At 41.2% G+C, this 15,401-nt stretch overlaps 1 protein-coding gene across 2 annotated transcripts in view; it reads left to right on the top strand.

The window, feature by feature from the left end:
• ilf2 (interleukin enhancer binding factor 2) overlaps positions 1-15,401 on the top strand; it is a 103,612-nt gene that overhangs the window by 57,903 nt on the left and 30,308 nt on the right. Inside the window, exons 12-13 of one of the 2 annotated variants that reach the window (XM_022231351.2) lie at positions 13,931-14,090; positions 14,803-14,831. In XM_022231351.2, coding sequence (XP_022087043.1) covers positions 13,931-14,079 — 149 coding nt within the window. In that variant the 3' untranslated portion in view covers positions 14,080-14,090; positions 14,803-14,831. The remainder of the gene's footprint in view (positions 1-13,930; positions 14,091-14,802; positions 14,832-15,401) is intronic. The other variant, XM_022231348.2, reaches the window with a different exon arrangement.

Raw genomic sequence — 15,401 nt, 5'->3', positions numbered from 1 at the left:
ATAAATTCTTAAAAAGCTGTGTCAGTATCGCACACAGCACTCAGCATTGTGTGGTTCAGTTGCTCAGAACTGATGTGCACGTATTTGCGGGTTTTGTGAATCATGCTGCCTCTTAGTAAGACATCTGTCCTGTGAATGTGCCCTGACCTCCACAAAAGAAATCCAAGCCTGATAAAGACTATTAGACTTGAGAATTGGATACCGAATTAGGCTTGATGATTGAAAGAAATGGAAGTGGTCTGTGCACTGATTGGTACATTGAGTTACATGGACATGTCATTATTACTTTAAATGATTTCCATGCACACAAACCCATTCTCCCTCCCCCCCTCCCCAAAAAAAGGAGGGAAAAAAAAGCAAAAGTAGTCAAATTAAGAAGTGAAATGTCATTTGTCTGGAGTTGATTGGATTCAGCCCGGGGTAATTACTGGCGGAGGTAATTTTGGAAAATCCTGTTAACGATGCGGTCCGCGACAAATGGAGAGTGCTGATTACAGATTGGAGCAAGGTTGGATGAGCAGAAGAGTAACGTAGCGGTACATATCTGAAGTCAAAGGAGTACATGTACATGCCAAGATGAAAGGTGATAACATTCGGGGGGGGGAGGCTTCATTCTTCGGTCTTTTGGCGGTACTCTGATCAGGTCCCCGTGGGTAAATATTTGTTGTCACGAAATGGAGACTTGCTTACTCTGGTACGTGTACACACGTGTATGTTGTACTCTGACTTTCAAGTTAAAAGTGAGCGGGGGTAGAGGGATGGTTTGGAAGGAAAAGTGGAGGAGGCATGAATACGTTCCATTTATTGGGAAGCAAACGGAATCATCAGGATATTAGGGATATTTTACTGCTTCAGGAATGGCCTTTGAATACTACCAGCAAAAATCTTATACAAGAGTTCTCTGTCACATAGAAATCCTGAACTTCTTGTACTTTTGGAACTGAAGGAGGTTAAAAGTTTGGTTCTTTTGGTAGGGGATAATTAATTATCTCAAAGTCACATCTGAAAAATACTGTTTAACTGTTAAAAATGCTATGAAACCAGAAAAGGTACTTCTGAAATGGTTCCTTCCCTTGAAGATCAGAATACGATTGATTTAAAAGCCCTGTCCATTATAAACTGTTCTCTGAAGGGCCTATTGGAGACAACGACAGTGAAGCAATGTTCAGTGTTAGAGGTAGGAGGAAACTCCAGACAAATGTTCTGGCAAACCAGGTAGAGACGACAACCCAGGCCCAGTCTACAGGCTGGAATGGAATTGGAAACAAGGGTCACAGAGGTGAGGAAAGTAACACTGTGGCAACTTGACGTTCACGTGTAATTGGAGATCCGTAGTAATGGGAGTCCAACTGCACAATACTTTGCTTATGTGTGTATACAACTAACAATAAAGGTGGAGGGTGTGCCAATATCGACGCACCGTACGTATCGCACTAGTGAGCGTGCCCAAGGTTTTTCACGTACATGTAACAATGAACCATTACCAGGAATGCATTTCATTGTAAAGCACTGCGATGCAGCATGAAGGTGTAGCCTGTCCTACATATCTCTGGATTTGGTCGCCACCTTCCACTCTTTCCTATCCAGCACCAGGATCCTCAGCTTTCATATGTCACTGAGACCACATCCCACAGCAGCATGTCAGTGTAGACTTGAGCTCATCTCTGCCCCCTTCCCAGCAGTTCCATCGAGTCAGATCCTACGGGATGGTGTCAGTGTCATGGGCCGTCCCTAAAAGCATTAAGCAAATATTATGTTAAACATCATGTTACAATATTGTTATTATCATTATTGTTATCAACCTTGAAGTATATCAATCATGCGATAAAGGAGGTTTTGACATTTAACGGCCATGCTCCTCAACAACAAAATTATGGGGGGACATTGTCCTATAGTACCTGTGTCCCCTGCAAAATACACATCCCTTTATCACCACCCATGAAAATATACCCAGGGGTTTCCCAGCTTCCACTTCGGAGATCGAAATGTCTCCTACATTGGTTATAAGCACTGCTCAGGACACCTAGCTTTTGGAATACAAGGGCTTTACTGCTAGAGGTTGGCTTATATCATCCTGGAATGTTGAAACAGGAGAGCTCTGATGTTCCATGATACATGCAGTCTGTTTTACATGCATGTTCCTGTCTTATGGCGGCCATTTTGTATCCAAAGTTTTAGCCCACAGTTGGCTAGTCCTGTGTAGCCTCTTCAGCGATCTTTGCCAATAAGGGTGAGGAGAGAAAAACTATGGCCAAATCCTGGTACTTTATTCATTGAATGAAAGATAGCATTCGCACCTCATTTTCCTTTTTTTTTTCTTTTTGTGGGAAGAGCAAGGCCCTAGGAAGCAGTAGGGCAGTTGGCTACAGACCACAGAGGAATGAGCAGCCATCACCGTGAGGCCATCCTATTGACAGTAATGGTGTCTGCTTAGATTTGGCTCCATCGCTACACTTCGATACCAGTATTGATCTGTGTACCAACTGCCCACACAAATTTGTTTCAATATCCAATATAATTGCTATTGAGACAATTCACCGCATTGTTGGGTTCCGGGTACTGGAATACATGTGGAATTTTTACCATCTGGTTGGTTTTTCAAAATATTCCAACCAAATTAACGAGTAAGGAGGCTTAACAGTGTGGGATATTTGTGGAGAGCAGGGGCTTCCCGTTTCTGTGCATAGTAGGCAATAGGCATTTCCTCAGAAACTTCAATCTGTATTAAACAGTGATGCCATTAATTCCAAATAATTGCTAAAATCAAGTCCTACTTGGCAGCAAACAGATTTGATCATGGTCACTCTTCTGATACCATGTTAGCTGAAATGATTTGGTTTGCCACAGTTGTCGCAAGAACTTTTTTTTTTGGAGCGGGTCTTATTGTTTTATATTGACTGTGGGTTGGACTTAAATAAGATACATTAATACCCACAAAAAGCATTAAAAAAATATTCCCTACTAGTATCATGTTGATGAGAATGAAAATTAGCAGACTTGACAAAAAGTGACCCTTTGCCCATTTAGGGCCAGTATGCACATGAACGTCAAAGTCTTAGAGCTTTGTATTCTCAGAAATTGATGTATAGCATGTACGTACATGTACTGTACCTCTTCAACATAAGCACTGCTTCATATTTGGTTGTTCTACAACGTTTCCAAACTACATAAGCTTAAAATGTTCACGAGTGTAAGCTAACAAAATGTCAATGTGTCAGTGACTGTTACTTCGCTAATTTACTATGTACAAGTACTCCACCAAGTTCTACAAAAACATCTACCTATTCAGTTTGGATAAATTGCTAAATTTTGCAATGATTTTTCCGTATAATTGGTTGTTCCCAAATTTCACATATGGATAGTCGGCTAAAAGTCACTTAACACTGAGTAAATGAAACTATATTGCTGGTAAAAGAACTTTTCTCCAACTTACGAACCAGCTTTATTTAGGTGGCTTTATCGTTCATTTTTTAACATGCGCGGAGTCGAAGTATCGTACAAAAATGCCCTAATATCAGGAATGAAATATAAAGCGGAAGGGATTTAAGCGTATCCTGGAGGTGCCTCTGAGGTGAGCCTTATCAACCATTTTGAGCTTCGTAGGGGCCCAAGGCACCTTCCTAACTCTTAATTGCAGTTTAATGGATGTGAATGCCACCAAAGTTAACTGTGAAGTAATTGCGTATTTGGCAAGCCATAATATCCATAGTGTGCATGCCAAACCAGTCTCCTCCCTCTCTTTCAACACCTCTCCCTCATGCAACCTGTCCTTTGTGTCTTGAGTGTTTTATTATCTCAGCTGATCCCCGTTTTATTTAATGATTCATATCTCGTTAATCCTTACTGTTATGCTCCACCGCCGTGAGGATTGGCTAGTCATGTCCCAAAGCCTCAATAGACTTCTGCTCAGGGTGCGAGGGGGGGGGGCTACAAACGAGAGGAAATTAAAGTGAGCGTTCCTGAGGATCACAGAGCCTGTTGTCCAGAATTGCTTGGAATTTCCCCCCCCCCTCCATGTCCTTGAAATGACCTGAATATTTCTGGAAAAGGCATGAACCATTTTCCATTTCAGAGTTCAAAGCAATTTAAAGTGTAAATGCGGGCAGTTGTGTGATTTTGAACACCTGCCAGTCGGTTATGAGTGCCCAAAGAAGTAGTGATCCATGGATGAATGCCTTTGTGTTAGAATGATTTTTCCAGCGTGCTGGGGAACAAATGACAGAAACAGATCTTCAAAATAAAAAGACACAAGCACCACCAACACATGTATGTAGGTTTACACAGCTTTGTGGTTAATGAGCTGGGTAGCGGTTGCCGTAGTAATTGCTTTAGAGCAGCATTGAGAATCTCCGTGGATGGTTTGGATGCCAATTATTTCTTCCATCAGCCGACACTTGATTTCATTGAAAAGCAAGTAGCACCTTGTCAAACTTAAGCACTGTTGACACATAGAGCTTTGGATGAGATTTGCCCGCCCCAATTCCTACGGTTCGTGTATTACTACAACACGACCTATGTTTGTCCTGGCCTTCGGTAGTTTCATGACATATAAATCCAGGGCAACTTTTCAGATAAAAAAAAAAAGGTATCTTCTTCTCTCTATGCACACATGTGAGTGAAAGTGTTATTGCCTACCTCATGCATCATCTAGCTCAACACCTTGAAAGTCAGAACTTCGTAGAACCCAAACACGTTAAGCTCGGGAAGTGTTATCTATCTAAAATAAGTCCCCTGCCCAGATGTTGTGTGGAAAAATTGTACAAGTTCAGATCCAGTGCGTTTGGCCCAGACTGCATTGGGTTTTGAATTTGTCAGTGATGGCCTCAGGAAAAAAAATTCCCCTTCCCCTAGAAAAGACGAGAAGAAATGCCCCATCTTAAAAGGAACTTTTTTGTTGCTTTGACACATATTCTTTCACATAAAATGTGATAAAGTTGGATGACCACAGTGCGTCAAGTGCATTTACATATGCAAACTTAGTTATGTTCTTAAGTCTAGGGTGGGAGAAAAAAAATTCACCCACAGAGGTTGGTAAAGGCAATAATTCCCATGATAGTGTCTGTCTTTTATGATACATGACTAGGAATGCACATTCCAACACCTCCCCCTCCAGTTGCCAAAGCAATCAAATGTAGTGCTGAGATGGGCTGAGGTGACTGGCTGTAGTTTGCGTGCAGAGCTTCTCCCCGCTTTTTTTTTTTTTTTTTTAGATGGAGTACCCGGAAAAGTGTCTCAGGATTACCTCTTCAACTCGACAGGCTCAGCTCCAATCGATAGGGGGATTAGATTCCGATGGATCTATGGAAGGATTGCTGCTGTGTGCAAATGCAGTACCCTTCATGCATATTGCATGATAAGCCTGCACTCGGAACAGGTCAAATTCTGAGGAGAAAAAAAAAGGCCAAAAAGTTGGCACCTTGGATTTTAGAATATCAGAGATTGCTCGAGAGTACAATATGTGAAGCTTTAAAGATACTATGTGCTTTACACCTAGGTGTGTGGCACACAGAACATGTGGTTTTGACTGTGCAATTTGACCATGCTTTTCCATATTATGATAAAAGTGGACGGATCAACTGACACAGTAATTCATAAGAAAGAACACTGAGTATAAGAGAATAATTATACCGTACGCAATGTAAGGTACATGGAGTTATAGCGCCTTTACACATGGCAGCCATATTAGAGGTGTTATTTATCGTACCCAATAACACTGAATGCACATGCACAGCAGACTTGTTATCTTATGTTCCTCGTGGACATATTATCTACTCACGTCAAAGCCAGTTTTGCAATAATCTGGCCGTGTCAACCCATCAGAACAGAAGATTGACTTAAAACTCAGGACTGGCCGACAGGAGTGGTGAAAGGATTGTATTCAGTGGAGTAGCAATCTTTCTGCCGGCCACACGCAGTACGTGCCTATGTCTGTTTGCAAAATGGTGGATCTAGTGGGGGAGGGGGGACTGCAGTAGGGGCTATGACCCTCTGTAAGTGGAGCCAATTTTTGTAATGAGAAGGGATTGCTTTTTGGGGGTCTATTTCAATTCCCATCCTGCCAAAAGCATGCATTATATAGCCTCGTCTCTCAGAAAGGCCATGAAAAGTTTACTTGAAAAGTAAAAGTTTACCCCCCCAAAAATGAGCTCCCCCCCAAAAAAAAAACTTTGGATCTGTAGCCACCTTTGTCTGTTCGCATTTGTCTAGGAGAGTGTACTGCCTGTCACCTGTTTGGGTTTTCTGTGCGTGGAATGGATTAATCAGAATAATTACCATGGGCTGGTTGTTTAAAACAACACCCGAAGGCTTTAGCCTTTACTTGGGCAGCCACCGTAAATCTACAGGCATGCGGCCTGTGTCCTGGTTGGTCCATACGGAGAATATGTAAGTGATTAAGAGTGCTCATGAACCCGCGGAATGTCCGTTGTGATGAACTTGCCCAAATTTCACTCTCGTCCCCGGGAAAAGGATCCCCTATACAAGATTATCTTAATAACGTAAGTGGCTCTGTCTCTGTAACCATTATTGTAATAATCACTAGCGCTGTCTCTAAAAGTGCTTCAAACGACTCAACCGTCACATGTGAGAAAACAGATAAAGTACGTGTATCTCATCTGAAATGATTCTTAATTGTGGTATCGTGACAGTATTGGAAAAGTACTTGACCCTATGCTGTAAAATACACGATATCGCACCTTGGTACAGATAGGGATACAGCTAGATGGTACAGATAATTTGTCCTTTAAAGAGGTTTTTCGGAAAATTTTTACTGCGAATGCATCATGACATCAAATTATCTATTGCATAGGGATTTGAAGTATTCACTGGTCTTTCCACAACTTGTCTGATATTTCTGACCTTTGTGAGCTGAAGTGGATACGTGTACAGGTACCATCCTTTAAAATCAATGGAGTAAAGAAATGTTACTTTACGGCTAGCAATTTGCCATTAAGCATTTGTCTACACGGCTAAAAATAAAGGTCAAAGCATTTGCGTGAGGGTGTGTACATGTACAGCCCTTTTATTCTCATCCGGCCGTGAATGACTTGGACCTTGCTTGCAGGTCAGGCACATACTGCAGAAAGGCAAACTCTTATGATTTAATTTCACAAATTGATGTAAGGCGAGGACTAAATGGGAGATGCCCATTGACACTAATGGCTTTGAACTTTAAAGGTTTTGCCGGTGGCCTTGGGCAAGAAGTGATGATAGAGGGAGCCTATAGAATTGTGAATGAATAATGTGATATTTTGGGGGCCCCCACACTCTCTGACTCAAGTGTCAGCACAACACCGTTGGTTGAAGGGAGCAATCATGGCCAGTCGCATGCGCCACACTAATGTCAGGATGTGAGTGGGTTCCCAGGAATACATTGGCGGCGCCATGGGGAAATGACATGGAATGAATTACAGTATATAAAAGGAATTAGGCACCATTTCGGTCCAACTATCAATCAGATAAGGAGCAGCATATTGGTTATTGATAGTACAGCTTGTGGGATTCTGACAGGTGGGGTGAGATGGACAATTTTTGAATAACAGCCAGTGTTACTGTGTCATTGGGGTCTTCTCTGAAGACCAACCATCTACCCTTGCCGGTGCAAAGGTGACTGATCTCACTGTGTGTGGAGACTGACAAGATTCGAGTGGGTCTGTAGCTTGATGGATGTCACGGACAAACTTTCTTGGCGTCCGATCCTACTCAAACAAACCGGCCGTCATTGTAATTGTGAAGGAAGTACATTCTCCTTTGCATTTCAGCAGTGACTTGCATAATGCAGTGTACATTACTGGAGTGAATCCTCTGTCCCACAAAAAACACAACAAACTGAAATAAATATTCATAAAAGTCCAAGTCCAAGCTTTTAGGCCAACATGCACACCTTGTGCCAACTGCCCTTCCTTGCTCGCTCTACTGCCATGTCTGCTGCACCGTTGCTTTTTCCTAGTAGTCTCAAAGAGTATCTCAAATTACAAATGTCATGAAAATTTATTTAGCTGGAGTTAGATATATTCAGAATTAAGAGCTGACATTGTGTTGTATTGCAGGTACCGTGTATTTTATGCAAGTTTTATGTGTGTGAATTACATCTACTTACTTATTTCATTTATTTAAAGGTCTTTTATTTAAGGTAGTAGCCCTTCTGGCACCAGACTGATCATGAAGGGCCCTAATGAGTGTATGGGTGTACACATTGTTGAATTCAAGGACATGTAGTGAATTTCATTGGTTCTCAACTGGTTTTTTTCTCTACACTTTCAAAACAGAAACTATAACTTGAAATACACTTTGCTCTTGGGTTCACTTCCATTGAGGGAGTCCCTCCCCCCTTCCTGCTTGCCTTCCCCTCCCCTTTTTTTTTGAATGCTGGATCTGCCTCTGCACTGGTTATGCATATGAATATTTTATAAATGAGTTGATCTTGTGTCAGGAGACGTAAGGACAGTGAACTGCTGGTTTCTGGACACTCCGTGCCAGTCCTTTGTGGCAGTTTGCTTTCATAGTGGAATCCTGATTGTGCTCTTGGTTTTTAACTCTTGCCATACATATTTTTTTTGACACTCTTTGAAATGGAGGGACCCAAAACACCTTTGGCCAAGAAATTCTCTTCCTGAGTAACCAGTTTAATCACATTTAAACAATTTGATTTGAAAACAAAATCAATACCACCGTTTCCTCGCCGTTCATTCCCTCCTTTTGTCAGTACTGGCATGTTATAGCTTTATTCCGTCAAGACACTCTGGATGCACTCACACACACACACGCAAATCCAACTGCGAACATCTAACGGGTGACAATACTCCTTTCAGAAGGTCTTTGCTACAGTATTGACTGACAGGAGAAACATAATAATAAATCTGTAGAGGTGGTACAGTCACTCGCGTCTTGGGGATATTGCAAGAAACCTGGTGTTTGCAGAGCTGTTATCCGGCCCTGTCGGATCTTTGTGGGTCGTGCGTCTGCTTTGGGCTGGGGTGTTGCTGGCCGTGATGAAAAAAAAAGCCCACTGAAGTTCATTCTGGAGTGTCCAGACAAATTGGGATTGGCTGTCGAACGTACCACTGTGGCCACTCACTCTGACTCAACAAGTCATCTTCACACTATCTTTCTAGTCAAGTTCACCCAGCGAAATTTAATTACAGATGCTCTCGCACTAGACCCGAATATGTATAGTATAGTGTATATGTGTATTCACTATACAGTATTACAAATTGGTCACTAGGGGGACATTTTGTGGTAAATTTTTCAACCTTAGGGAGACATTGGTCATTAGGGAGACATTTCAATGTCTCCCTAATGCTCCAACTACCAGAAGGAGGCCGAATTTTACCATCCAAATTTTGAGAGATGATAGATTATGGTCTAAATTGAAAACATACAAAGTTTGGTTCAGATCAGATTAGGGAATATTTAATTATGGGACAATAAAGTTTATGCACGTTCCTATGGGAATGTCTCCCAAGTGACCCATTTTCGGTAAACAGTACATGTACATATAAAAATATATAGTATAGTATTCTTTTGTCTGATGAATCGTTCCCTCATCAGTTACAATTTTGATTAACAGCTGGTATACGTTTGACATCATATAGATTCTCTTAAAACCTCTAGCCAGCTGTGATTCTGTTATCTTTCTAGTTTTCAGCATGCTGTACTTGTTTTTAATATCTCGAAACAAATGCAGGGTTATCCTGCTAATAGGTCCGAGGATGTTAACATTCATAGTGTGGGTAATTCAATGGGACAAATAATAACTGGCCCCAGAGAATGAATTCGTTGATAACCATTTCCCGGTCATGAAAAAAATGAAGAATTAAAAATAGACTCCCACAATGAAAAGTAAGGTAAAGAGTAAACAGTTGTGAAAGTTTGATGAAGTTGCCCTGTGTGAAAAACCATAAGGTGAAATGTTCAAATGCAGCAGGTGGACCACACATGTGAAAGATGAGATGCTCAGATACTGTAAGTGGATGACATGTGTGAAAGAATACAGACGTTCAATGCATGTGTATATATCAAACAGCTGGCATGACTGCCATGACTGGAGTTCATGTTATGGTGTATGATACATATATTTTGCTGCCCAGGAGCAGTGCAAGTTCTATCATCGCCACAGCACCAGGATGTATCATGAAACGACATGTACAGTGTAGGCCTATGATTGTTGGTATACCTTCCATCCCATGTTTGCATAGATCGACGTTTCATTTCATTTATTTCATTTTTCGGGATCAACATTTCACAGGATACAATAACAAAGTTTACAGTTGAGAGAGAGAATACACAAGACATACAAAAGACAAATAAAAAGTATTTAACCAGCTCCCGCTGGATTACCCAAAAGAAACATGGTTTCTATCGAGGGGCTCTCCAACTGGTTAGACAGGAAACAGTAAGAAATAAATAGATATGACTTTTTATGGCGGTAACATAAATTATAATTTAACTAAGGCTGCATCCGAATCTCTTGTCTAGAGCTAGGTCTAGGTCTTCGCTCCATCGGAAATGCGTGGAGACGCGTAGACAATAGGCCTAGCCGTAGCTCTGGAAGCCCGTTTCGGACACGGCCATAGCTTATGGCTTAAATAAAGAAATGATGTTTAAAAAAAAAAGGTAAGTGGGATATGCACAAATATGAACACCCATTCGCACAAGTTCAGTGTCAGCATGCTCTCTGGCTTTCCTCTCCCCAATGATGAAGGGACCTATCCATTTTTCATTGTTTTGATGTCTACTATGTTGAGAAGCACTGTAGGACTGAATTCCCAGTATAGGGCGTGCACAATCGACTTCAAAGCTGTATACTGCAACAGTGTGTGTACATGCACTTGGTGGGGTAACACCACACGGTTATTTTAAAAATGCTTTTTGTACCAAGTATCTGAAAGTGCAGTACAATAAAGATATTGAAACAATAAAATAAAAACATACACAATCATATCTAAATATTAAAATTAGTTAGAATACTCATTAAAAAGGAAGGTTTTGAGACACCTTTTAAATTTATCATATGATTGAAACTGAAACAGGCAGATTATTATTCCATAATCGAGGTGCGCAAAGCGAAAAAGCCCGATCACTGTAGAAAATGGCAACTCTTTCCACTGGTTGGTGGAGCTGCATTTTGCTGGCTGACCTTGAGCATGACTCTCAATTAGTTACTTGTTGAATGTTAACAAGATCTTTCAGGTACACCGGAGCTTTACCATTCAAAATTTTGAAAACCAAGCACAAAAGTTTAAATTCACACCTCTGCTTTATTGGCAACCAATGTAAAGCTAGCAAAACAGATGTAATGTGATCATAATATTTTCATAACCATTCTGGCTGCCAAATTTTGAATAAGTTGCATTTGTCTAAGATCATGATCGTGATCGGATCTTTAGGTTAACTTCACCACTTTTTTTTAAATGGACACCCAATCTTGAATTTCAATATATGAATTATTCGTAGTGTGCGATACATGTATCACAGCCCTGCTTCTTACATTTCATGTTAGAGGCAATTGAGTGTCAGGTTTCCAGCAGTGATGTAATTTTCACTGCTAGGGCATCAATGGACAAGCTGCATAGGGCACCTACATCCTTCCCAGGGAAAGGGTATGGAAAAGGGGCAAAACTGTAAATGTGATGTAGGTTGTGGCTAGGTCAAAGGGGCAATTGTGTAACAGCGGGGCAGGCCCTGGGGCTTGATCAGTGGAGTAGTGGCTTAGTGCCGCTGGGCCTGAGAGAAGAGAGAAAGAGAAGGAGAAGAAACAGGTAAAGGGGTTGTATGCTGTAATTTAGATTGGGTGTCGCAGTCAAGCGGAAAACGAGTAAATTTACTATCAGCACAAATGTGCATTAGGTTCCTGAGTATACTTGCATTAGTGTAACACGGTAGGTATGCCCCCACAAGTGTTAAAGGTCTCTGTTTGGTCAGCATGGGGATGTGTAAATTGGTGAATGATCAAATTCCAAACAGGCCTATTTATTGTGTGCGGTAGCCTGATAAAAAGAAATTCCCATGATTCACCAGTGTCTTAAAGGTAAATGCAAATATTTGCATTTGCACAGCTGCAAATTATTGCTAGATGAAACTCACACAGTGCCAAACTCTGTTCAGCTATTCTTTGGACTTGAGTTCGAGCCATGTCACACTGTGCAGCTTTTTCTCAGTGTATAGGCTGCCAAATGTAAGAATGAAACCTCGGCTGGAGCCAACTGGTTTCCTGCTAGCTATGTATACTGAAACTACTTGGACTACCGTACATGAAAATGAAGCTAGCCAGTTAGTTTCCTCTTGGTACCCACCTGCAACCTGTTGCATATGTACATGTATATATCCTCACCAATTCACAGGTACATGTGCTTTAAGTGTGTGTGTTAATTGTATAGCATCTGATGTAGACATTTACATGGAACATTGGGCAACCCATGTGCCAGATTATGTTTCTGACATGGTGTTAATATAAGCATCAAAGATACCGCAATTCAAAGTGAGGCAGTAACTGTCAATAAAGTAGAATATGTTTAAAGCCTCAGCAACTGTTGCCTGAAACTTTGGTTCAACATGTGACCAGTCTCAGGACTTTACATGTCAAATGAAATGATACATGGTTAAAAGAACGTGTAGATCGTTTCTAATGACCGAAAGATGTACAGTGCGCTTAAGGAGATAATGGAATCGGAAAGAGAGAAAAAGAAAAATGCGTAGAAGAATGGGGTCTTTCATATAGCACAATGATAAAAACCAGTGTATGCCTATGGCATTCGTTGTTTTTTAGAAAACAAGATGAAAAAAATCCAGCTACAGTTGCCATGACCTTGGAGGTGCTGGTACTTGCCCCTGTTGTCAGTTGCTGCATTTTATGGCATTCTCAGTGCAGTGATGAGTGGGCAGGAGGGGGTGAGCTGACCATGCACCACTGGTAATGGTTAGCCTGTTGAATGGACAGAAGGCTGTCCATAAATGATGACAAATGACACCAGCACCGCACATTGTCATGTCATAGTTGACAGTGACAGGTGTGCATGTATCTGATGTGATGGAGAAAAAAATTCTATCCAGTAATAAGAGTTTTTGACAATAAGGTGGACTTGCAAAAGCGTGGTGTTCTTCCTTTATGAAATGGATGTGTTGGAAATGACTAACTTTGGCAACATTTCTTTCCATGCTTTGGAGGCATCACCCTAAGAGCCAAAGCTTGCGATAATTACAAATAAAACAGTCAAAGTAAAGAATGAGACAAACAGAAACTAATTATTAACAATAATGGAATAATGTAAAACAGTTAAACGACGTAGAATGGCCGAGCCAGCTTTTAAAAATAATAAATTTGGTATTTCTTTGAATTTTGTGGGCATGTTTTTGGTTTATTTTTGAATGTATTACTTTAAAGGCAATTAGTTATAGACAGTGGAAGTTCCAGGTTTTTTTTGGTTCAAATGAACTAGTGTATTACAAAATACTTGTTCTGATGTGGCATATATAGGCCTACGCAGTTTTACTGAGTACTCTTTTCATGTATTTATCCATTAGATTGAACAAAATTGTGTAACAATTCAGGAAGGTGGTTATCTACGAATTCATACATACAACCCAACAGATATATTTTTTAAAAAAGTATTCTAAGTCATGCTGAAGTACCACAATGTCCAGCAGTGGCCAAACTCCAGTGGATTTTGTCATGTTCGGCAGGCATTATGGTTTGCTCTTGTTTGGTTCTGTTGCAATTCAACTGGGTGCAAGGAAGTCAGGCTTGATGAGGGCAAGGTTGAGCTCAAAAAACATATGTAGTTGTGTCAAAAAGAGTCGTCTGCCTGCTGTTGTATCAACATTTGAGTGGAGCATTTAGAGGAAGCTCGGAGCAAACCGTGCCCGGGAATCGGGATTAGCCGGGGACGTGCGCACAGTCATATTATATGTCTCCCTACTTTTCTGTCTGCAGCCATAGCAACCGAGATGTCTGTGTGGGATGGAGTTGTGGTCACCCCGAGTGAGAAGGCGTACGAGCCTCCTGCAGAGGTCCCCAAGGGGGAGGAAGGGGAAGGGGATGGAGAGGAAGAGGAGGGAATGGAATCAGTGGAGTCACAGTAGATGATAAGCAGGTAGGTTTTAGAGGGGTTGTACTCCCTTGATTGGGGTGTGAGAAAAGGGCCAAGGTTGGGTATTTAATAAACATGCCATGAGAATGTCTCCCAAAGGAGATACCTTCTTGAGCTCCTTGGGGAGAGGACAGTATCTTCCGAATGGGATTATAACGTGATTTGGGTACGTCTTTCAATGAGGGAACATCGTCCATGTATATCTCAGTGGAGGAGCGCTGTGATAAGATAAATATCCCCAGTGTGGTATCAGGCTGCAGGGGGGGACATATTTTCCAGCTGGGGAGTATACCCTTTGTTGTTTATGTTGCGTGAGCGTTCTTTTCCGTTTCAAAACAAAACAGGAGTGCCCTTGACATTTCTTTTTGTGGAGAATACTAAATAAACAGCAGATTGCTTGTTTCTTCAAGGGGAGTTGAAAATAAATACCATGCATGAGTCTGCCTGAGCAGCTCCTTGTTGATGCAGGTAAACTCGCTCACGCTGTGACTGTGAGTTTGTTTGAGCGTGGATTTAGGGATCCAGAGCAAGTTGAAATCAGATTATCCATTCTGTAGTCTGTTCTGGGGGGTGGGGCGGAGCTTGTCGATGTGAGGAGTGCTAAGCTTCAAGGAAACAAAGCAAAAGGGAATTTATTTTTACAGATTCTTGAAAGGAATTGTTTGTAGTAGTGTGGTCCATTTTAAAACGTGATCATTTTGTCACTGCCCCACAGAAAACAGCAGTCAAAATTTTTGTATGAAGGTGAGTTCTTTATCAGCACAAAGACAAATGCCAATGAGAATTTAAAGCAGCAATTTGCTCGCTTTCAACTTGCAAAAATCAACACCTTCCAACTTGAATTTGGCCATGAGGGCCTCATGTTATCATGATTGCTTTGCTTAGGGCATTTACATGCATTTTGAACTGATTATAACTCCTGCTTTATGTTTGATGGATAACTTTAATGTCCTTACCGAGGTGAAATTAGAGTTCAATCTACTTAAAATTGAGGTTACATGTAAAACCAGCATCTTGGGTTTTTGGTATGTTGTTAAGTTGGAAGACACAATATGGTCGTATATTTCTCAGCATGCAGATGACAGTTTTGGTTGAATCAAGCCGCCTTCACACTCCAGGAATTGGCAATTGGGTCAGTTCCATTGGCCGCAGAAAACACCCGATCGAAAACATGTTTCTGGAGTGTTTGATCATCGCTTGGTTTACCTGTTCAGCTTCTAAGTTTGGTACTTTCTGCACTTGTTTCCTCTGAAGCAACTTCTAAAAGAACTTCCCTCCTTTAATAAAACCAGAGAGGGTGCACTTCCCCTAAAC

This window comes from Acanthaster planci, linkage group LG08 (assembly GCF_054643075.1).
Source record: "Acanthaster planci isolate LZ-2023a linkage group LG08, COTS_SCS, whole genome shotgun sequence".
Taxonomy (NCBI): Eukaryota; Metazoa; Echinodermata; class Asteroidea; order Valvatida; family Acanthasteridae; genus Acanthaster; species Acanthaster planci.
The sequence above is the reverse complement of the archived record's forward strand: the minus strand, read 5'-3'. Positions and strand labels throughout refer to the sequence as shown.